General features: G+C 35.4%; 1 protein-coding gene across 15 annotated transcripts in view; it reads right to left on the bottom strand.

Annotated features, from left to right (window-relative positions):
- The window catches only part of LOC143244151 (RNA-binding protein Musashi homolog Rbp6-like), a 153,189-nt gene that overhangs the window by 127,639 nt on the left and 1,791 nt on the right, over window positions 1–23,759 (bottom strand). For all 15 annotated transcript variants that reach the window (XM_076488322.1, XM_076488323.1, XM_076488314.1 and 12 more), the window contains exons 4-5: window positions 17,306–17,390; window positions 16,776–16,817 (exon numbers count right to left, since the gene is read on the bottom strand). In XM_076488322.1, the coding sequence (XP_076344437.1) occupies window positions 16,776–16,817; window positions 17,306–17,390 (127 nt within the window). The remainder of the gene's footprint in view (window positions 1–16,775; window positions 16,818–17,305; window positions 17,391–23,759) is intronic.

A 23,759-nucleotide genomic window follows, 5' to 3' on the forward strand; every position in this document is an offset into this window, starting at 1 on the left:
ATATAAGCTGCTCTGTAAGCAGGAACGATATAGGGGGAGTTGTTCGAAAGCCTGACCGACCAACCGATCGTGGAGATGACACGAAGAGAAAGTCTACTCTTTGTGGCCTTATGTCTGCCTTCAGAGCTGTTGGTTCTGCTACTTTTATATGCTTAAACCTGTTGATGTAGGAGAAAGAACGCACGCAGAGGGCGGGGAGGGAAACCATGAAAGTTTAAAATGACTGTGTAATTCAGTTTGGTAGATGTTTAGTACTTAACTACCAGCCCTCCCCCCTTCCGAGTTTTTAGCAGAAATGTACAACAAGCCAATGTTTCAAAGGATCAAGTAGTACTGTACAAATACAGAATTCGTAGACACTGTTAAAGAGATGCGGATCCTGTGGGCTTCTCGCGCTAAAATTCTGGTTTCATAATCCACAGTAGGCGCAGTAAATTTACTCCTTTCAGTAAATTTGTGCCTTAACGAAAAATAAATAAATATATACTTAATAAAATTGCTGTGGAAAGAACAAAATGTTAGTCTGTACTATAGTCTGTACATGTCTTAACATGTTGACGGTAAACAAATTTATTTGGGTAAAACTGTTTTTAACTTCGCCTCGTCCAGGAATGTCTTTTGTAAGCAATTTGCATATTTATCTCTTTCTCCCATAAACCCACTTTTTCAATCAGGGTAAATTTACCACATCGATCTATTTCAATATTATCGCATTAGTCTATTTCAATTTTACCACTTTGCTCTCTTTCATTTTGATCACATCGAGTTCTTCCATTACGACTACATCAGTTACTTTCTGTTCGACCATATAGATCTCTTCCAGTTTAACTACGTTGACCTCTACCAATTTGATCATATCTATCACTTTTAATCTGAAGGCATAGATCTCTTCCGATATGATCGCATTGATTTCTTCTATTACAACTACATAAATCTATTTCCTTTTGATCATATTGATCTCTTCCACTATGACCACATCCATCCTTCTACATCAGCCACAACAACCAATTTTTTTCAGTTTGACCACGTTGCTCTCTTCCAATTTCACCATATCAACCAATATCTTCCATAATTATCACACTAAACTCTTCCAATTTGATCACACTGACCTCTTCCAATCTGAATAAATCGATCTATTCCAATTTCAAATCTGACTATTTACAATTTTTATCAATATTAGAATGATGACTGTCCTCTTCACTTTTGAAACGTTCAGAATCAAAATGTCTGTAAAAGAGGGAGGGGGAAAAGGTGACTTCTCTGGATGATTAGTTTTTATTTCTTTGTTTCCTACCTCAATTTAAACAAATAATGACTTATTTCCGTTCCATACACTCTGTTTTCTCGAGCGTTGGATTTGTTACTTTGGTTTAGTAAGAATTATTTTTCTTGTACGTCTTCTGATCTCTCAGTGACAGAAGTAAAATAGAAAATACCAGAAATGGAAAAGCACTAATCTAATTTTGTTACATGGAACTTAGTTCACTTATTATGTCTCTGCTTCAGAATATGCCGTTTGTTTGTTTTAATTTCGTGCAGAGCTACACGAGAGCTATTTGCACTAACCGTTCCTAAGTTAGCAGTGTAAGAATAGAGGGAAACAGCTAGCTAGTCATCACCACCCACCGCCAACGAATAGTGGGATTGACCGTCACGTTATAACGCCTTCACAGCTGAAAGGGCAAGCATATTTAGTGTGACGGAGATTCAAGCCCGTGGCTCTCGGATTATGAGTTAAGCGCCTTAACCACCTGGCCATGTCGGGCAGTTGTGTTGATCTGCATGTAACAGTCTCAACAAAACATCATGAAGTTCATGTCTGCATGAAAGAAAGACAATAAATCTTGATCTGATTTATTCTATCGTTACAATTTTCACGAAAAGTAAGACCAGTCTTCACTTTTACAGCTTAGTTCGTTTTTTTATCTCTTACAATGGTCTTCATACGACAGGAGAAAAACATAGCCACTTCTGTGTCCATTTAAAAACAATGTCACGGTTTAATGAAGCGCCATCTTTCAAATCAGATTCGCAGCCCTTAAAAAATAAAGCATAATTGTGTCCGCAAAATGGTGACCTTAATGTTAAAATGTCCGAACTACGAACCTGAAGAATCATGGTTCAAGACCTGTTGCCGCAATAAATACCTTCTGCATGATGGGTGCTGTTGAATAGTTGAGTTGAACTATTGTTAGGAACATGTTGACAATGGGTACTGTTGAATAGTTGAGTTGAACCATTGTTAGGGACAAGTTAATAATGGGTACTGTTGAATAGTTGAGTTGAACCATTGTTAGGGACAAGTTAATAATGGGTACTGTTGAATAGTTGAGGTGAACCATTGTTAGGAACATGTTGACAATGGGTACTGTTGAATAGTTGAGGTGAACCATTGTTAGGAACATGTTGACAATGGGTACTGTTGAATAGTTGAGGTGAACCATTGTTAAGGACAAATTGAACTAAATGCCTCATCATCTAACTAGTGACGCACATGAATGGATTAATGGGATTCCCACTGTCCCTATCTACTATCTAGCGAAACCACAGCCAATGGAATGGGCCTGGAGAAATAGTTGAACCATTGTTAAAAAACAAGTTGACGATGGGTATTGTTGAATAGTTGAGTTTAATCAATACTAGGGACAAGTTTAATATGGATACTGTTGAATAGCCAGTTACACTCTAGCCAAACCATTATTAGGGACAGTTGAACAGTATTTTGCACAGTTTTCCGTGAAAAGTCTGATAAATATATTAAAGAAACTGGTACGATTTTGGAATGAACTATACCGGTCAATACCTTCTTTAACCCAGGTGTTCTCAATCCATACTTGGTGGTGAACTATAAACCGGTCAACACCTTCTGTAACCCTTAGGTTCTCAATCTAGATGCCCCAAGAAGTTTTCTTTACAAGTTATAATGCAGTTCGAAACGTTTTCATCAAATCAGCTGTAATATAGTTTATTTTACAACTTACAGACTGCTACAAGGGTAAGTGGAGGTCTGCCAGAACATCAATTATATCGAAATAATTCGTAAAGTTTAAAAGCAAAATTCAATGTATTTTGGGTTGAATCGAGTACAGAATAATTTACATTTTATCATTCCTTCGTCTGTTGATCCTCTTTAACCAATGCTTCTGATATATTTTTCTTAAATTTATAACTTACCATTCTCATCGGGATAATGTTTTCCTTTTTATATCTTGTTTTCTAATTACTTGTGCTGTCAGTAACAACTGCAGATACCGATATTATGGACGAAAATTAAATGAAAAGAAGATCAACAGTAAACGTCCTCTTAAGTTTGTTTGCTTGAATTTCACGCAAAACCACACGAGGGTTATCTGTGCTAGCCGTCCCTAATTTAGCAGTGTAAGATTAGAGGAAGGTAACCAGTCATCACCACCCATCGCCAACTCTTGGGGTACTCTTTTACCAACGAAAAATGGGATTGACTGTCACATTATAAAGCCCACACGGATGAAAGGGTGAGTATGTTTGGAGTGATGGGAATTCGAACCTGTCACTCTCAGATTACGAGTCGAGTGCCTTTCCTTTATGTATTAACGTGGATTATTAATAAATATACATGAGTGTGTAATAAGAAATTTTGAAAACACTGAAGTCATTTTTAATGTTTAACATAGAATGTGAATTATTTTCTTCAGAGTTATTTACAATTTAACTGTTTTTAGTAACACGCCCTCTATTAGTGAGTTATATACCACTTTGTGTGAGGCGCGTGGTCTGAACACAACGATGTTACCCCAACGATAAACCCATCATAAAAGTACACTATCACTTGTAGTGCGCAGGTAGCCTAGCTGCTTTGCCCCATGAAACGCCAACCCTGTCACCTGTAGTCACCGAATTGTTGAACAATTTAATTATCCACAATTAAATCTTCAGTTCCACTTCGTTTGGCAAGTTGCCAAAAATAAATTTGTTGCTATGATGCAAAGTATGTTGTATCACGTGACAAATTTGCTCACGCCCATACTCTATCGAATCAACAAAGTTACACCCCTCCTCTGCCAAAATTCTCTATGGTTAGGACAATCACCCTTTGGCTTCGTTCAATCGTAGCAATCACTTGTTATCTGTAACTGAAAGCTAATTGCTGCACTCATCCTGTATTCATTGTCAGTATTTACTCACGCTTCCTTTACTGAGCAAAATAAATAGATCACTTGACGAGTGTCAGTTACCTTCCCATCAAGGCCTGATCGACTTGTTAAGAATTCTCCGACACTGATGAACAAACAGTAAACACGTTACACGAGATCTGCTTCTTTTCTTACTTACCGCAAAAACTCCCACAGAGCATCACCAGTTAAAGACTGGATATTGTACAACATGACTTTACATTGAAGCTACAAAGACGTCATGTTAAAAAATCCCACTATTTTACTACCGATACAGCTGTTTATCCGTACTTCCATGAAAATATTGCGTGCTCAGCTACTTGTAAATGGTTGCAAGGACAATCACCCTTTGGCTTCGTTCAATCGTAGCAATCACTTGTTATCTGTAACAATCTGTAATCTAGCGAAACCACAGCCAAGGGAACGGGCTTGGAGAACGGGCAGTTGTTAAAAAGAGAAACCGTATTTACACAGTTTATTGGTTGTAATGTTAGTAAACTAAAATACATCATAGTCATTAAGTTATTCAGTTTCAACATACATTTCTTTCCTTAAAGTTGTCAGCAACTGCCCTACAACTCTGGGTGGTTCTAGAACCAAACACGTGAAGAAATGGTGTTGGTACTGCTCGCTAACCGCCCTCAGTATAACACGAAATTTGATACTGTTCCAACTCTATTTCTTCACCACAACCACGTTAATTATTTTTATAAAAGGAATAAAATAAAACAGCGTGGCTTTATTTTTTAAGTACAAGTGAAACACCAGATACGACATTAGATGCATTTTTTTTGTTGATTTCTTTTCGTAATCTCGTGCGCATGATCATTGCATGTTCTCATATCTATGTCATTTATAGCGATGAAACAGACAAGATGGAAGGAAGGAAAAATGTGCAGCGATTTAGGACTCATGTGAATAATGATCCTATTTATAAATATCTTAAACAGCTTCAAGTCTTACTTGTTTATGTCTGTAGTTTTGTTAATCTCTCCTATCACTATCAAATTCTCCCTCCTGTTCTATTGGGCGGTTACTTTTACACGCGCTTTTAAAACAAGAAAGAACCATGTGACTTTTTATTCAACACTTAATTATCCTCATGTGTTAGTCATTTTTCTGCATGATTAAATGGAGGACGTGTGTGTAAAAACAGTTGTATAGAAATCATGTATCTATGTGCAGTCTCTAAATTTATCCCCTGGAAACGTGCGAACGGTAGGATGGGAAATATTACATGTTGCTACACTTAATTGCTTATTCCACATTTATACAATAGTGAAAAGAAGTACAGCAATAGTGTCACGAAAAAAATCTAATTTGAGCAATAGAATTCTGAATAAAATTGTTTAGTGGCGACATTTATGAGAGAAAGTAACTGCTCCGTGTACCCTGTAATTATTGGTATTATCTAATCACCTTCATGCTCACCTTTTATATTTACATGTGTGCTGTCTTGAGCCTTATCTTCGGGACACATTTTGATAAGGCTAAGACACTGAAGGCTTAGCCAATTTACTACCAAATATAATATGGAATTAATAGCATGGTATTTTTCAGATGTATTAACACACTAAAATTGACTGAGTAATGAGACTTTATAGGAGTAACAAAAACAATGAAAATGTTAGGCAAAAAAAAAATAGTTATTTTATGTTTAGTTACTATCATAATGATGTTTGTAGTTAAAATCAGAAATCGTTTGATGAGTTGTTCAGAATTCATACTTTGAATCCGACGTTATTAAGAAGTCGTGACGTGTATTGTTTTCCACAGGTAGCGCAGGTACAAACTAGTCACATAAACGGAACTTTAATGCAGAGATTTTTCATAAAACAATATAAAAATGTATATGATTTCTTCAGGTTTTGACTTTTAAAAACGTTCTCTGTAATCAAAATCAGCTTTATTACTGAGTTTGTGGATAAGAGTTTTATCCTAGCAAGTAATTCATGAACTAAAACGCCACACTCTTTAACGATGACAGATCTCACGGTAGGTCAGTGGCAAGCTTACGGCCTTAAACGCTAAAATCCAGAGTTCGAATCTCCGCGGTAGAAAGAATGCAGATTAGTTTTGATGGTTGGTATTAAGCGAAGAATATATACTGTGGGTTTTCTGTATTTTGCCCACCACTGGTATTTAAAAATGATATTTAGCGTCTTGAGCCTGCATACTTACTACCAAGCTACTGGAGGAAAGGAGGGAATGTGGTTTGATATTTCAGGGACTCAGAAAGAGCATGCCTATAACTCTCACGAATTATAACGAGAAGATGACATTAAGTCTTATATTGTCCGAGTCGCAGTCTTGATAAAGACATGTAGGGTTACTGTGGCCTAAGTGCATTCCAGCCAATGAAACAAAGTTTGCTGCAGTAAACGGTAAGAATGTTATTATAAACATATATTAAACGATAGAAAATAATAACTGTTAGTAAAGTTGTATAGGAGCTGGGTAAGGAAATTTCATATATTACAGTTTCTACATGACTGATAGCGAAGACAACTAATAAATGTCAACAAGTTCCAACGACGAAAATAATAATATTAAATGGTAGTGAAGTTTATCACATATTTCAAGGTAGAAAGAAGTAGCCTCTCTTTTAGTAGTAGTCCTAGTGAGTAGCCTCTCTTTTAGTGGCAATCCTTGTGAATTGTATCTTTTAATTGTAGTCCTATTGAAAAGTCTCTCTTACAGTGATAGTCCCAATTAATAGTCTCTCTTATAGTGATTGTCCTAGTTAATAGTCTCTCTGTATTTTTTATGGGTGTGATTTGAGTGAATAGTTTTACCTTTAGTGGTGGTCCAATTCGGGACTAGCAACAAATCGACAAGTATACAAAGCACATTATTTATAAATTTAGCATTTCACTGTATATATGTTGTGTATTATAAGACTTTGAGATATTAAGAATAAAATATTCTAGTCATTAATTATTACTTCAAAGAATCATTTTTTTTCTTTTTTTAAAGATAAACAAAAATCTAAAAACAAACCAACAACAACAAGGAAATTGTTAAAATATGGCAAAAGACTATGTTCACCGTTTGCATAAGATGAAGTAGATGGAACATGGCAATGGACGGAAAAACTAACAGTCTGCGAACACTTACACAGTAACAACCTAAAAACCAATGTCTTCCGCTTGATGAACGGTGTAGGTGTCATTGTTATGTATTGATTATTTTCTTATAAAGAACCTTGTAAACATAAAACAACGGATTGTGTATTTGTTTTGAATTTCGAGCAAAGCTAGTCGAGGACTATCTGCGGCACCCGTCCTTAACTTTAAAGTGATAGATTAGAGGAAAGGCTGCCAGCCAAAACCACCCATCGCTAGTTTTTGAGTTACTCTTTACTAATGAAGAATGGGATTCATTTGTAACATCCCCACTGGCGCGTCGCAGATCAGCAGACAGGCATTCTCATTTATTTTATTTTTTTAATATAAGAACATTAGTTAGCTTTGCTTTAATATACGAAACATTAACCTCAGTTGATCATGGATGGATCTCAAAAACATTAATGAGATATATAAAACAGTAACCCCGATTTTTCGTAGGTTCCAGAAACTTTACTAGAGTATGTATTGTATAGAACAATAACCCGAGTTGATCATGGGTCCTAAAAACGTTAGTTTTATATATATAGACCTGTAACTCCAGTTGATTATGGGTCCCAGACACTTTAGTAATTAAGGTAGTTTTCAGATGTTATTTGTCTACAATTAATTAATTGGGAACTTTAGAAGCTAAACACTACGAAACAAGTTAGATAATGCCGTACAGAAAATGTTTGAATCACGGATAATTCTCACTTCCGGTTTTCTGCCGTGGTGATCTGTTGAGATAAACCCTAAATGGTTATCACAACGGGTACCTTTCTTTTGTCTGTGGCTGTATGAATGTCTGTCTAGTTGTTGCTACTACTTATTATCAAGCAAGTTTCTAATCCCACTTTAGCTATTTAGTCATCTCCATCAGCCAGTTAGTTACGCGAGTTCGTGCAAGTGTGTAGTGTAGGACAGGGTAAAGACTACACTCCTGTCAGAGAAACTGATATCCGACAACCAGGAGACCTAGTCGATTACACGTTTTCTACTCCCTAGAGAACGAACACTATATCGACTATCTTCTATTATTCTAATCCACAGCACGCCTGCTCACCGCCTGATATTCAAAGAATCGACACTGTTGTGCTCGAAAGATTTGTAATATGATCACAAGTATTATTTCTGATTGTGACGTAACACGCAAGTCAACAATACAAAACATCCGTTTTATACGTCCATCAGTGGTTCGATGGTAACTCTGAAGGAGTATAACACTAAAAATTTATTTTTGATGCTTAAATAATTAAAGTTCAGTATCCTAAAGGAATAATATATATATAAAGAATTAAAAGTGAAGCATCCTAAAGGAATCATATATATATATAAAGAATTAAAAGTGAAGCATCCTAAAGGAATCATATATATATAAAGATATATGAAACAGAGTAAAAGTGAAGAAGATTAGAAGAATGTGAACGTCAACACTTAAAATATCTTTAAGATCGTTCAACCCAATATTCTTCTAAAAACAGAAACAAAAGACGAAATAACAACGAGTGAACGAAACATATTATGAGAACTCTGTAATAAAACAACATCTATTGACGTCACTCAACGAATAAGTTTGTCTATATTCTATCTATTTCAAATTTCTTCTACAACTATTATGTTCATAAAATACAGCATGAAACTAAGTCACGGATTTCACGTTATTCAATTTATGTCATCCCCGAGTTTAATTCTGCTGACAATATTACTTTCACGATGTGCTCGTGTGTTGGGGATATCCACATGCATGTAGAATCATATGAAATGTTTGAACGTCTTAGAAACTATGAAACATATACGAATTTCGATATACCGTTGCCCAAAACGGTAGTGAAAGGGTATCATAACAAGAGACAAATAAAGATATTTCATCGTACAATTGTATTCACAAAGCGCCTGGAACTAAGCCCGTGGGAGATTGGAGACGGTACAGTTTGCCTTAATCCCCAGCGTATAGTAGCTTCCCAATCAATGTTTTTGTGTTCCAACATGGAAGCTTTCTAATATTTGAAATCAGTATTATGTGTAGTTTCTGCAAGGAATGAATCATTTAGGTTTTGAAAGTTAAACTCTAAAGTCTACATTTCTACAACCTATGGACTAGACATTGCCGTACGAACACATGTATAGAAACCCGTTCTTAAAGACGTCAGAACCCTCTGGGAGGTGAATATACGTTTCTACGGGTAATTAGCATCGATTGAGGTATAAAAAATATTTATTCCAAATGTGAGAGCGACATTCTTTCGTAAAGTAGCAGATGGAAAATACTGGATCCTAATGCATGGTTGTTTTAACTTACAATGAATTTCTGCACAATAATTATATACAGTGGTTTAGCATAGAATACAAAACTTAAAAAACCTGTAAAATGAAGCATCTTTGTATGCTATAAAGTCCAAGGCCAAAGTAGCATATATTGTTGTAATATATAAAACAAGATATTATTCCCAGTACCAAAAATATTTAAAATCTCAAACAAAACCATATCAACACTTGGAATAAGCTTTTTTAGTAAACGTACGGCTGTGTCCACTGACTTACTGCTGGAAGGCGTTGCGAATAAGAAACTATGTTAAAACTCCAAACTTTTCTTGCCTATTCCCGAGTTCAGATTCTTAAACGTGTAAAAGTCAAACAGACGACTTTTCTTTTGTTTTCCATTCATAAATATCGAGAAAATAGATGTATAACATCCCAAGTTTAAAACAGTTCAATAACGTGTACCATCTAGAACTGAGTATATTTTATTACTTAGAACTGAGTAGATTATAGCCTCTACATCTGAATAGGCTCTAGTGTCTAGAACTGAGTGGGCTATACCGTCTAGATCAGATTAGGCTGTTTTGTCTAGAACTGAGTGGGTTATACCGTCTAGATCAGATTAGGCTGTATTGTCTAGAACTGAGTGGGTTATACCGTCTAGATCAGATTAGGCTGTATTATCTAGAACTGATTGGATTGTATTACCTAGAACTGGGTAGGTTCTCCTATCTAAATCAGAGTAAGTTGTACTATGTAGAACTGATTAGGTTGTACTGTACAGACCAAAGAAAGTTGTACTATGTAGAACTGATTAGGTTGTACTGTACAGACCAAAGAAAGTTGTACTATGTAGAACTGATTAGGTTGTACTGTATAGATTAGAGCAAGTTGTACTATATAGAACTGATTAGGTTGTACTGTATAAATCAGAGCAAGTTGTACTATATAGAACTGATTAGGTTGTACTGTATAAATCAGAGCAAGTTGTACTATATAGAACTGATTAGGTTGTACTGTATAAATCAGAGCAAGTTGTACTATATAGAACTGATTAGGTTGTACTGTATAGATCAGAGCAAGTTGTACTATATAGAACTGATTAGGTTGTACTGTATAAATCAGAGCAAGTTGTACTATATAGAACTGATTAGGCTGTACTGTATAGATCAGAGCAAGTTGTACTATATAGAACTGATTAGGTTGTACTGTATAAATCAGAGCAAGCTGTACTATATAGAATTGATTAGGTTGTACTGTATAAATCAGAGCAAGCTGTACTATATAGAATTGATTACGTTGTACTGTATAAATCAGAGTAAGCTGTACTATATAGAATTGATTAGGTTGTACTGTATAGATCAGAGTAAGCTGTACTATATAGAATTGATTAGATTGTACTGTATAGATCAGAGTAAGCTGTACTATATAGAATTGATTAGGTTGTACTGTATAGATCAGAGTAGGTTGTACTATATAGAATTGATTAGGTTGTACTGTATAGATCAGAGTATGTTGTACTATATAGAACTGATTAGGTTGTACTGTATAAATCAGAGCAAGTTGTACTATATAGAACTGATTAGGTTGTACTGTATAAATCAGAGCAAGTTGTACTATATAGAACTGATTAGGCTGTACTGTATAGATCAGAGCAAGTTGTACTATATAGAACTGATTAGGTTGTACTGTATAAATCAGAGCAAGCTGTACTATATAGAATTGATTAGGTTGTACTGTATAAATCAGAGCAAGCTGTACTATATAGAATTGATTACGTTGTACTGTATAAATCAGAGTAAGCTGTACTATATAGAATTGATTACGTTGTACTGTATAGATCAGAGTAAGCTGTACTATATAGAATTGATTAGATTGTACTGTATAGATCAGAGTAAGCTGTACTATATAGAATTGATTAGGTTGTACTGTATAGATCAGAGTAGGTTGTACTATATAGAATTGATTAGGTTGTACTGTATAGATCAGAGTATGTTGTACTATATAGAATTGATTAGGTTGTACTCTCTAGAACGTAACTGACCGTACTGAAGTGAAATGGAACAGGTTAGACCAAAGTATATAGGAATGTAACAACTGTTATAACTAAAACCGTGTATCCTTAAGTGAAATTCGATAAACAAACGTTTATTAGTTAATGTCGAATGCATACTTTATTGCATTAAATATTTGATAATATCGGTCTGCTACAAACACCTAATAATCATTACATGACTAAAGTAAAAATAAAACTTGTATTAATCAGCTACTGTAGTTTATTCAGGAAAAAATATATATCAAACACGAAGAATTATTTCTGAAAAGACAGTAGAGGTAGGTGTGTGATCACGGGCCGTCTAAAGTTGTTTATGAGTATATATATAATTTTTCTGCTTAATATTTACGAGTAAGAGATTGTGTTTTTATTTAAGTACGTTCTGGTTTTTAAAGAAAAGAACCCCTTCTTTTAATTCATTAGAATAATGTTAACATTTTAATAACCTACATTTAATTAAACTAAAAGTTCTCCTGCTAGATTATTTTATTAATTAATTTCAAGTTGTATCAATTAAAAGCTCATTTTTATTGTAGAGGGATATAAAAGTGCAAATATATCATTAACTATCTATCTTACTGCCTCATTCTGCTGGTATTCAATGTCACGAGTAGGCGTGGCAAAGTTCCATTCAAAATTAAAGTCTATTGGAGTTGATCTGATGACGTAGAACCTCTTCTTAATAGTAGAGCGACAGATTTACTTACTTTGAATATTCGGGAAGTTCTGAATAAATTTTACTCGACGAGCGACTGCTAACAGATTTTCTAGCTTTTCCTCACAGCGCCATCTTTTGTATATTATTTAATTCCACAAGAACATCTGTCACAAAAACGAATGATTTCACAAACGTATATTAAAGAAGCAAAATATAAAAATAGTTTGATCCGTGCTTCAGAAACAACCCGTAAGAGCAATATATTATGAATTTATCTCCCAAAAACACGCAATAAAATCTTTGAAAATATTCAATCTTCGAGTTTCAGTGCGTGTGTGTGTAGTACATGTATATACACACACTTTCTCTAAAGCTATTCGTCGTTCAAATGTGGAATTTCAAAGCATTGATGTTGCTGCTTTAGTAGAAAAGTAAAAAAACAAAAAACAAACAAAGAGTTCGCATGAACTGTCTCCATGTTGAAAATCTTTTGGCAAACAAGATCACGTGTATCGTTTCTAAAAATGCCATTCGTTCAATCGGCGCGCGCCGAGTCACATTTACCAAACTGATGATATTAACTTGCTCAGTGATCGATAGCCAATTTCAGAAGCTAAACACCGGAAAATGCTTGATTCCGATCTTTTATGTTCAGATAGTCATGACCTAAGAAAGAGGTAACGCTGACACTTTGCTTTCCAACTGTTCGATGTTCGTGTTTTTGAGGGTCTTTTGCTTCAAAGAGATAAATGTTTTTATTTTTCTTCGTTACAGGGTTAATTTGATAATAATGGTTCACTGGTTTTACTTCTTTGTGTTGACAAAAATGGTAATAACATTGTACTGGGATTAGAATGATGTAACAGTTTGCTCATCAAATAGATGTGTTTTCTTATAGCAAATCCATATCGGGCTATCTGCTGAGCCCACCGAGGGGAATCGAACCCCTGATTTTAGACTTGTAAATCCGAAGACATACCGCTGTACTATCGGGGGACCTCATCAAATAGAACTTACAGAAAACCCTCATAAGGAGCTTAAACAAACGTTATAGTAAATTCTAGTTACAGGTTAAACTTAAGGTTACACATATTCTACAGATATATTGTCTGACTGAACAGGTTATAATGGTTGTTATTTTGCGTCTATTGTTGATATCTTACAAGTTAAACATTAGATACATCGTCTAAACGCTAGGATCCATTACGACATAGATCGTTACATTAATTATAACATAAGGTAGAATTTTTTTCTATTTCAAAGTATGTAAGCACGTAGTAATTAGAGCCCTCGTTGGTCGTCGTATCCGATATGTATTTTGCAGTCCGTAAATTTATATACTTGGTCACTAGCTGTGATAATCAAAACGGTTTGTTTGTTTGTTTGTTTTTGAATTTCGCGCAAAGCTACACGAGGGTTATCTGCGCTAGCCGTCCCTAATTTACCAGTGTAAGACTAGAGGGAAAGCAGCTAGTCATCGCCACCCACCGCCAACTCTTGGGATATTCTTTTACCAACGAATAGTGAGATTGACCGTCACAATATAACGGCCCCACAGGTGAAAGGGCGAGCATGTTTGGTGCGACAGGGATTCAAACCCGCGACTCTCAGGTTACGAGTCAAACGTCTTAACCCATCTAGCCATGCCGGACCTATGAAGAATGAATATTATGTTTGTGTGTTTATAACTTTTGATCAGATTTAATCAGTTTCAAATGAACACATTCAGTGATGTCATAACCAAAATATAATAATCTTCACTGGTGGGTTTCAAACGTTTATTATGATATCTCACGTAAAAACAATACTTGTTAACTGAAGTATTCCATGTTTTAACATTGTCGTTCACGTACGTAACGTTCACAAAACGTTTCACTTTTGTTTATTACCCACTTTCCTGTCGTGTTACGTGCCGTTGATGCGTTTTTCCATTAATAATACATTGAGGCATTTCCTTGTCGGTTATCGGTTCATGGCGAAACGTTCACTAAAGAACTAATTTCATGTGTTAGTTGCAGTGGTAATGTATGTATTAGTAAGTGTTTCTCGGATATTTTATATTGTAAAAAAGAAAAGGGAAACATTCCCAGAGTATCTCCTATTCAACCTTATGCATATTTCCTGCAGTATCAATAGATATATTTTTTTTTTAGATAAAAGCTAGAGGAAATATAACCCTCACCAGAACCAAAGATATATCATTTAACTTAACACATTGTTGTTTTTTATTTATAGAAAAATGACGTAATTGTTTGTTTGTTTAGAATTAAGCACAAAATTCAACCCAAACCAGCCGTTTTAACATATATATATTTTCTCTACAAATGGGTTTTCTCGTCATCACTGATTAAGCACAAAGCTATCTGTGTTTTGCCCACCACGGGTATCGAAAACCGGTTTTTGGCAGTGTAAGTCCGCAGTCACACCACTGAGGGGGCCTTCTTTACAACCGAAGGACGACCACTAGTTACGTGTGTAATTTTTATAAATTTAATTGATGTGCTTTGGATTCGAACCATGGACCTCCCATATACCAAGAGAGTAATCTAAAGTTTTAACAACCTAAATAGAGTTAAAACGGCGGTGAATGTTAACACCACTACACAATCGTAGCGTTGTAAATGAACAAAGAAATTCCACTACACGAACATCTGTTTATTACAACGTAGGTTATTTCGTTTACAGATGTACGTTGTATTCAATGTCGATTGATAGTCAGCTGTAGATTTATTTCCAGTCACCAACAAAACCAGAAAATCTCGTCCAAGAAGGAGCTAACTAATAACACACCGGATATATCGTCATAGTTATTAAGACGCCACTGTATAAATTAACTCACAACTACCCATTAAGATATTTTAATATATTTAGATTGGTCAGCTTTGCTTTCTGTCGCCTCAGAAAATTTATTACGTTCCCCAACGGGTCACTGGTTTAAGTCCTTAAGGCACTAAAATTCTGGAATGAAATCCCGCGGCGGATAGCGCACGTGTATACTACTTTAAGAACAAACAAGCATTCCTTATGACTGTTTCTTCCTAGCGGTGAATTTAAGAACTAAATATTATTCTCACCAGATACATTCCTTGCAAGCCAGTATAATCTAAATTAAATTACATTGCATAACTCTTCATATATAAAATTTGGGTAACCTCTAGTTATCAGGGTCGTAAGGCCAGCCAGACCATGGCCTGACCACTATAGCTACAAAGTATGTATTAAAACCTGCTTCTCTTACTTCAATACATTACGTTGTCTGTTTGCAGTATTTGTAGTTCAAATGGTTCAACATTCAATCTCATAGTGTTAAGTTCTCAAGCATTTTCTTGAGAGACATGTTCACAGCCCCCCTTGCCATAAAAAGGGCAATATGGCAATGGCCTGACCATTCCAAAATTGCTTCCTATAGCAACGATTTTTTTTATCTCGTGACGTTATCGTGAATATTAGAGCTGGTCATAAAAGATCAAATGACGTAATCTTCCCGTTACACTTATAACGGACGGTCATTAAACACAGTTTATTGTCTTCATATTAACGTGTTAAAAACTGACCTGAAACTTCAAGGTGATATTATATGACATGGATACTTGATTTAAAAAAAAACCACACTGACATGGGCGTATACTGGGAACAGCGCGTGCTACAAAATTACTCGTTCATTGTTCACTCAATCACGTGATATAACTAAGGCGTTCCTCACAACATTACCTACAACCCTACCACGAATAACAGTCTCTGTTAAGCCTAAATCTGCAAGAATTAATATGCGAAAAGTACGGCATGTTAATAGTAGGTTAATATGTGAAGAGCTACGGAAAAAGGTTCGCGAGTTACAGAATTTGGGGAAAAAATTAAAATCTATGTTCAGTATCGTGACTGATTCTAGTATTAGCGAGGCGCTTGACTGACCCTGATCTTAGTAACTCACGTAACTGATGGGGAATTTGTTCTCAGTATACACAGTACGTTTTACACGGATCGAAGCTAAGCCTAACGCTATTTCTCCGTAAGTGTAAGAGGACTATTTTAATAACAGATTTGTTTGTTTTCTATTTTTAAATTTCGCACAAAGCTACACGAGGGCTATTTGCGCCAGCCGTCCCTAATTTAGCAGTGAGAGACTATAGAGAAGGCAGCTAGTCATCACAACCCACTGTCAACTCTTGGGCTACTCTTTTACCAACAAATAGTGGGATTGACCGCTCATTATAGCGCCCCGACGACTGAAAGGGCGAACATGTTTGCTGTGACGGGGATTCGAACCCGTAACCCTCAGAATATGAGTCGAATGCCTTAACCACCTGGCCATGCCGGGCCTTAATAACAGGTAAGGCACATATTGTTTGTTTGCTCCCGAAATCATCTTGTCGACGTGGGTGCCACGCGCGAGGTTTTCTTGGTTGCATGAAACAGATGTTCTACTGGTAACCCTAACCCCCTAACCTTAATAATATTGTGTCACAGTTCACATATCACAGATTCCATAAAGACAGATAGGAACACAATAAACATACAGTTTCCATAAATAAATAATGTCCTACCTTTGGGTGTGCCCGTTTAGGAAATGCAATCTTTGGATCTATCTGGAAAGAACAAAGGCAAAAATGAGACAACAATATAGAATAGAAAATAATGTATTTAATATTAGTGGTACTTGTAGTGTGTAGTACTTACATTTATTAATTGGTAACAGGCTCACTGAGCTCTTCTTCTTAGAAGCAAAATTAAAAACAATAACATTCTTTATTCTAGCATTAATAATTCAGTGACAGAGCACAGGGGATTATTAACTTATAAAAATATTAGAAAGAATATTACGGGTTAAATGATTTAATAATCTGGCTTTAATCCTTTGTGTTAAAAACATCTACTCTTTCCCAACTCACAAGTCATAAAAACAAAATTGTCAATTACGTGGATTCATTCTAGTGCTTAGTTGGATTTCTCAGACAACTGATTCTAGATACTATCTCACAAGCTTATATTCTCCTTCAAACAGCTAGTTTATTGCTTAAATGTGTATCTTATTCTTATCACATACACTCGCCCGTTTCCATGGTAACCAGCTTACCTTTTTACCGTCGAGCTCGTGAGGTCCGTTGGCTAAAACTTTGTCTACGCTACTGGGATTGGCAAACGTAACAAAACCAAAACCACTATTGGGAAAGAAAAAAAACAACTAAGTTAGAACGTCCATTAGCCCCATGACGACTGGTATTTGTTTTATTGTTAATCTAATTTTTAATTTAACCCTAAATTAGTACTTTTATTTAAACTGTAAATAATTCCGTAATAAGGACTTAATATATGTCTTAACTTGTTTGTTTATTTTTAATTTCACACAAAGTTACCGGAGAAATAGCATAATTCTGAGGTGGCAGACTAGTGGCTAGTTAACACCACCCACCACCAACTCTTGAACTACTCTTTATTAACAATAATGGGATTGACCGTCACATTATTACGCCCCGAGAACTGAAAACATGGGAATGTGGGAGACGGGATACGAACCCATAGCTCCTAGGTTACCAGTCGAGTGACCTAACCACCAGACTACGTCAAGCTTTATTTTGTAACTTAATCATAACTATACTTTTTTGAATAAAGAATAAAGCACAAAATGTGTAAAAGTGTCAGCACAAGGTAATATTTTGTCATTCTTTCCATTTTATGTGGTTATCTCTTCAATGCCATTACAGAATGTAAATTTCAACACTATGATAATGTTTAAATGATACCTGTTGACAGTTGAATGAGCCAAAGTAAGAATACTTATAATTCTTTAGAATTCTCATAGAACTGTACCAAGGACATGTCATAAGGGTTCTTATAACACATTTACCAAATTTAGGGTTTGAAACGACTGTCAAGGTTCCCCCTAAAGTCTCTGAGCTACAGAGATAGAAGTTAGTACACACTACCAGTGTATACTAGAATAAATAAATTTAATAGTAATGCACAAATTAACCTCGATAAAAATAGTGTTTAACACTATATATTTCGTAAACGAATACACCATAACACTTAACAGAACTTTAGGAGAGTTTCGGATTTCTACCTAAACCACTTCTATTATCATCACTGCCAGTTTTACAGACCTTAATATTGCTTATACTGAAGTATGAAATCTCCCAGCAAAATATTTAATTTTTATACATTCTTCATGCTTCATTACAGTCCTCTAACCAATAACTGTATAGCCAACCCTAATACTACTGGGTATAGTATGACTTCCTATAAATAATAGGTGTTACTCTGTTTAGTTGGATGACAACTAATCACAAACTATCAGCAAGTGATTGTACTCATATGGTGCAGTTAATTTTCCTAGTGTTTCCCTTTTACACACTTTTTATCTCAATTTCCTATTTTAAACTTAATATACCTTTATTTACAATATTTTTTATCCATGCTTTAAATATACTTTGATAAGTCAACTTCGAGAGGATAGATAAAAAAAAAAACTACTGTATTTTTATGACGTTTCGTGACACGAAACTCACAAGAAACAAAATAGTTTTGTTGTTCACCAACTCGAAGTTATATTATTAAATATCTTATGTACAGTTTCGTATGCTGACTGCGTTTAATGTAATACACACACACGTACGTATACAGTCTTGTACTAATTATACACATCCTGCACTGTATAATTCAGTGGATGAAAGTAACCAAGTGATTATTATGTCTTTGCTATATTGTAAAACAAATAAACAAGAGACCTTGGTTACTACACGTGGTGACAAGAATCATCTTATGCAAATATTGGACCATCGGCCCTGTTCATTGCGTCACTCCTGAAACATGTTTTCCTCGTGCTAGTACTCTCGTAGCAATAGCACTCGTTGCAATAATTAAATAATTCCGATGATGTAGGACATAGAAAATTGTTGTTACAATTTGTAGAGACAAGGACTAATTAAGTTTCTTTTACGTAATAAAAAATATCTTTTTGTCATATTTACTCAAAAATAAGTTATTTGTAATATCAGTATGCACATACACGAATAACATTGGTGAATTTAAATATCTATCAACTTATTACTGAATAATAAGGTAAGAGAATGCTAAGCCTAATAATATAACTCATAAATAAATCCAATATTCGTCATCACCAGCGAACACTTACCAATTAACCTAGATATCAAAACAATAAAATTAGTAAGTAAACACACTTGAAAACAATAATAAGGTCACGACCTTTAATTTGTTGATGGAGCTTTAAAATATCTTAACGAGAAAGCTGTTTTAAAACATATAGAAAGAAGTTGAAATAAAGACAGCATACTTTGCTTCGTGTCCCCATTCGTGCCCGGAAGGAATACTTCACATTCAATGTTAATAAATGAAGTTTTGGAAGCTTGACGACAAGATTAGAACAACACGTTTAACTTGACAGCGCGACTTCTGTGTCCAACATTTATCGAATGTGAAGTATTCCTACTGGAAGATAAAACATCAGACAGTTATTACAGAGTGCAAAAAAGTTTTGTTGCTTTGCTTCTATACAGTAGGCCTAGCATGGCTAGGTGCTCAGTGGGCTTGACTTGTAATGTGAGAGCGGTGGGTTCGAATCCTCGTCACACCAAACATAATCGCCCTTTCAGCCGTGAGGGCGTTATAATAATGACGGTCAATCTCACTATTTGTTGGTAAAAGAGTAGCCCAAGAGTTGGCGATGGATGGTGATGACCAGCCACCTTTCTTCTAGCGTTACACTGCTAAATTAGGGTCATTAGCACAGACAGTCCATGTGCAGTTTTGCATGGAATTCAGAAACAAATGATAGGCTGTCTGCATTCTGGGCTTCACAGGTAACGAAACCTGAATTTTAGCGTTATAAGTCCCCAGATTAACTACTGAGTCACTAGTAGGCGTCAGGTGCATTTGCTGTGAAACCACTAACAAAAACAAATTCAATTGTTCATTAGTACAGGAGATCCTAAGTTTTCACTATCACCCCGCAGCCTTAAGCCCATCACCCATTTTGGTACCTATGCGAAAGTCTGAAGGTTTGTAACGTTAAAATTCGGATTTCGATACCTACAGCAGGCGGAGTACGGAGAGCCAATTGTGTAGATTAACAACAAACAAAACTTACACACCTCACTAAAAGTATATCTGTATTTAATGTAGAGGTTCCCGTATAATATAACACCTCTTTTATTTTGTACTTTTAATGAGAAACGTTGATACGCACAGTGGAATGAAGAAAGCATGTAGTCAGGGTAAGGTTTATAAGTGATTGTTGGTTCGCCAGTTGCTGTTTGTTATCACTCGAGAGATGAGGGTCGTATGAAAACACATATGGATTCTTCGCGACAGAAAGAAAGACTCAGAGTAGATAACATTTTATTTTGTAATTAAATTTATAATTGTTTAATAACAGCTTAACGTTTGTTTGCTTTTTAGAGCAAAGCCATGCTGTTTCATATGCTGTGTCTCCGCAGGGAATCTAACCATGATTTTAGCGTTGTAAGTTCATAGATTTACCGCTGTCTTACCAGTAACAATAACTCAATGGTAGCAGCATTTTATGAAACCATGTGATATTTTTGAGATGTCCCTAAACGCCACTAGATGGGGAGAAAATCTAAAACAAGAAAACAAGAACATTGTTTTGTTTTTGAATTTCGCGCAAAACTACACGAGAGTTGTCTGCGCTAGCCGTTCCTAATTTAGCAGTGTAAGACTAGAGGGAAGACAGCTAGCTATCACCACCCACCGCCAACTCTTGGGCTACTTTTTTTTATATATATCAACAAATAGTGGGATTGACCGTCAGATTATAACGTCCCTACGGCTGAAATGGCGAGCATGTTTGGTGTGACAGGGATTCGAACCTTCGACATCGGATTACGAGTCGAGTGCCTTAACTATCGCCATGCAGGGCCATAAACATAGTTCTTAGGGGATAAATATGCCTTAAGGCTTACTGTTTTAACGGGTTGTTGAAGAAAGGATATCAGAGCAAGCTACCTACCGCTAAGAATTCGCAAGGTCAAGAAACAGAATATTTCAAAATATTCCTCGAACTCTTTTCTACCTTCTATGCAGCAGCCGACCTCACTTCAAAGGTTATCGACTATCGAAGCACCCCCTGGAGTTATCACAACCTAGTAGTCAATTCAATTTATAAAATAAACACTTATGATCACTTTTGGTTCATCACTCGGGTACATTCACCGCTATGGATATTTTCGGTCGTAATCCCAATAATATCTCAAGAGGTTCAGAGAATTAGGTTAGTTCTAAATTCAGATGCTAAACTAGTAATCTGGCTAGCAGTGTAATGTAATCCACCTAATAAAAAATTATAGTAAATAACTAAATACATTAAATATTTCAACAAATATTGTTAATAAAATTAACAATAATCATAATAAAATCATAGAAGTGTAAGTAACAAAAACATGGTTTACTAGTTGTGGCTTTACATAAACAGATGTAAGTGCACTAAAAGCTATTATACAAGTAAACCAAAATTCATACAAGTAAACAAACCACTGATAAATTGGCCAACTTATTGGTATAGTTATATAAAACATTAGAAACATTCGTAATTATCATAATTTCTGTATTAAGAACACTAGCCGAATACCAGTGGCACCAGTGCTCACTTGATGACAGTGCATTGTGGCTATAAGTGATCTGTTGAATTCCTCTTGTCCAAATACAAAAGACATTTACTTAGCTATTGGTGAGCAACGTGCAAAGGCAACGTGCCAATTAATGGTAATGATGTTATTCATCGCTTTGTAACTCTGTAATTCGTGAAAAACATTTAGATCCGCGTGTGACGTAATCATGACGTCATATCTACACCCTGCGTGTTTGTAAACAAATAGCACACTTCGAAAATATTTCTCTAAGATTTTATTAATATCTGGCCACAAATGACAGTTTTGCTTGAATACTCAGTAGATACTTGAAAAACTGACAATACAGAACTGTTTCTGACGCTATTCATCGCTTTATAACTCTGTAAACATCGAATCTGCATGTGACCTCTTCACTTTCGTTTTGTTCCACTACGCGCAGCAAATTCAACTGCCCAATTTTTGTCTGTACATTTGAATGAAGAAAAATAGTTTTCTGTGACGGGAAACTAAGGCGAAACGGAAAAATCGTGACCCCTATTAGAAATCTACTTGCACACAGGATAAAAATTTCGCGAAGTTAGGAATTGCACATCGCGTAATAAAAACGTTTTTCCAGTATCATATAACCAAGAGTTTCGTTATAGTAAGATATTCGTTTTTCAGAATTCTTTGGTTAGAAAATGTAAGTTAAAAACTTTGTTACTTTCGAAATAAGCTTACTTTAGTGTTCTGTTTTATCTATTTGTTTCTTTTATTAAATGATAATTTAAAACTATCTGCATAAAACATAATTTATTAAAAATTAATAAACTTTAAAATTAATGTTTAAAATTAACAACAAATTTGAAAGTTAACGTTTGAAAATTACAGATAAACTTTGAAATGTGTTGCTGTTTTTCAATTTCCTACCGATAAGTAGATCGAATTATACAATTAGACAAATAGCTAATAAGTAATCTAATATTTGTACAAATAGACAATTCACTAGTAAATAAATTAAAAGTTACAGACGAATCATAGATAAGTAGACAAAAAGTTATAAAAGTAGACAATTGGCTGGTAAGTAGATCAAAAGTTATAGAAGTAGACAAATCACTGATTGTAAACCAAACATTACATGACATCCGCTTAAAACCTCGGATGTTTGGAAAATATTTCAGGCTGAGAAACTCCGAGTGTTTCAAGATGATCTGAGACAGAAAATTTGAACGTTTCGAGAATACACAAGACACAGAATAATGGGTTATTTCGAAATTATTTCAACACGAGAATCAAGAGAACCTTCTATAATGACATTTTTTTTGTACATCATCAGCTAAAGCGTTCGTATTTTTACTTAAAGACGTACTGTACGTTAAATAAAGACACAACAACAAGAATTCTCTAAAAAGCCTCAATCTCGTCTTCTTGGTTTAACGGTCGAAAACACCGCTCACAGATAGTTTGTTTTTTGTTTTTGAAATTCGCACAAAGCTACTCGAGGGCTATCTGTGCTAGCCGTCCCTAATGTAGCCGTGTAAAACTAGAGGGAAGGCAGCTAGTCATCACCACCCACCGCCAACTCTTGGGCTACTCTTTTACCAACGAATAGTGGGATTGACCGTCATATTATAACGTCCCCACGACTGAAAGGGCGAGCATGTTTGGCGCAATAGGGATGCGAACCCGCGACCCTAGATTACGAGTCGCACGCCTTAACACGCTTGGCCATGCCGGGCCCCGCTCACAGATAGAATGCCCCCGGTGTGATTTTTTTAGAAGATTTGTTTTTCTTGGGGGTAGGGCTGGCTAGTAATCTTAAACAAGACTAATTATTATTAATTTTAATTTTTGCTGAACGTATTTAATAGCTTTTAATAGGAATATCTACATAATTTAGAATATTAATATTTTCAGTACAAAGTAAAGATAATGTTGAAGTAA

Source organism: Tachypleus tridentatus, chromosome 2 (genome assembly GCF_004210375.1).
Source record: "Tachypleus tridentatus isolate NWPU-2018 chromosome 2, ASM421037v1, whole genome shotgun sequence".
Classification (NCBI taxonomy): domain Eukaryota; kingdom Metazoa; phylum Arthropoda; class Merostomata; order Xiphosura; family Limulidae; genus Tachypleus; species Tachypleus tridentatus.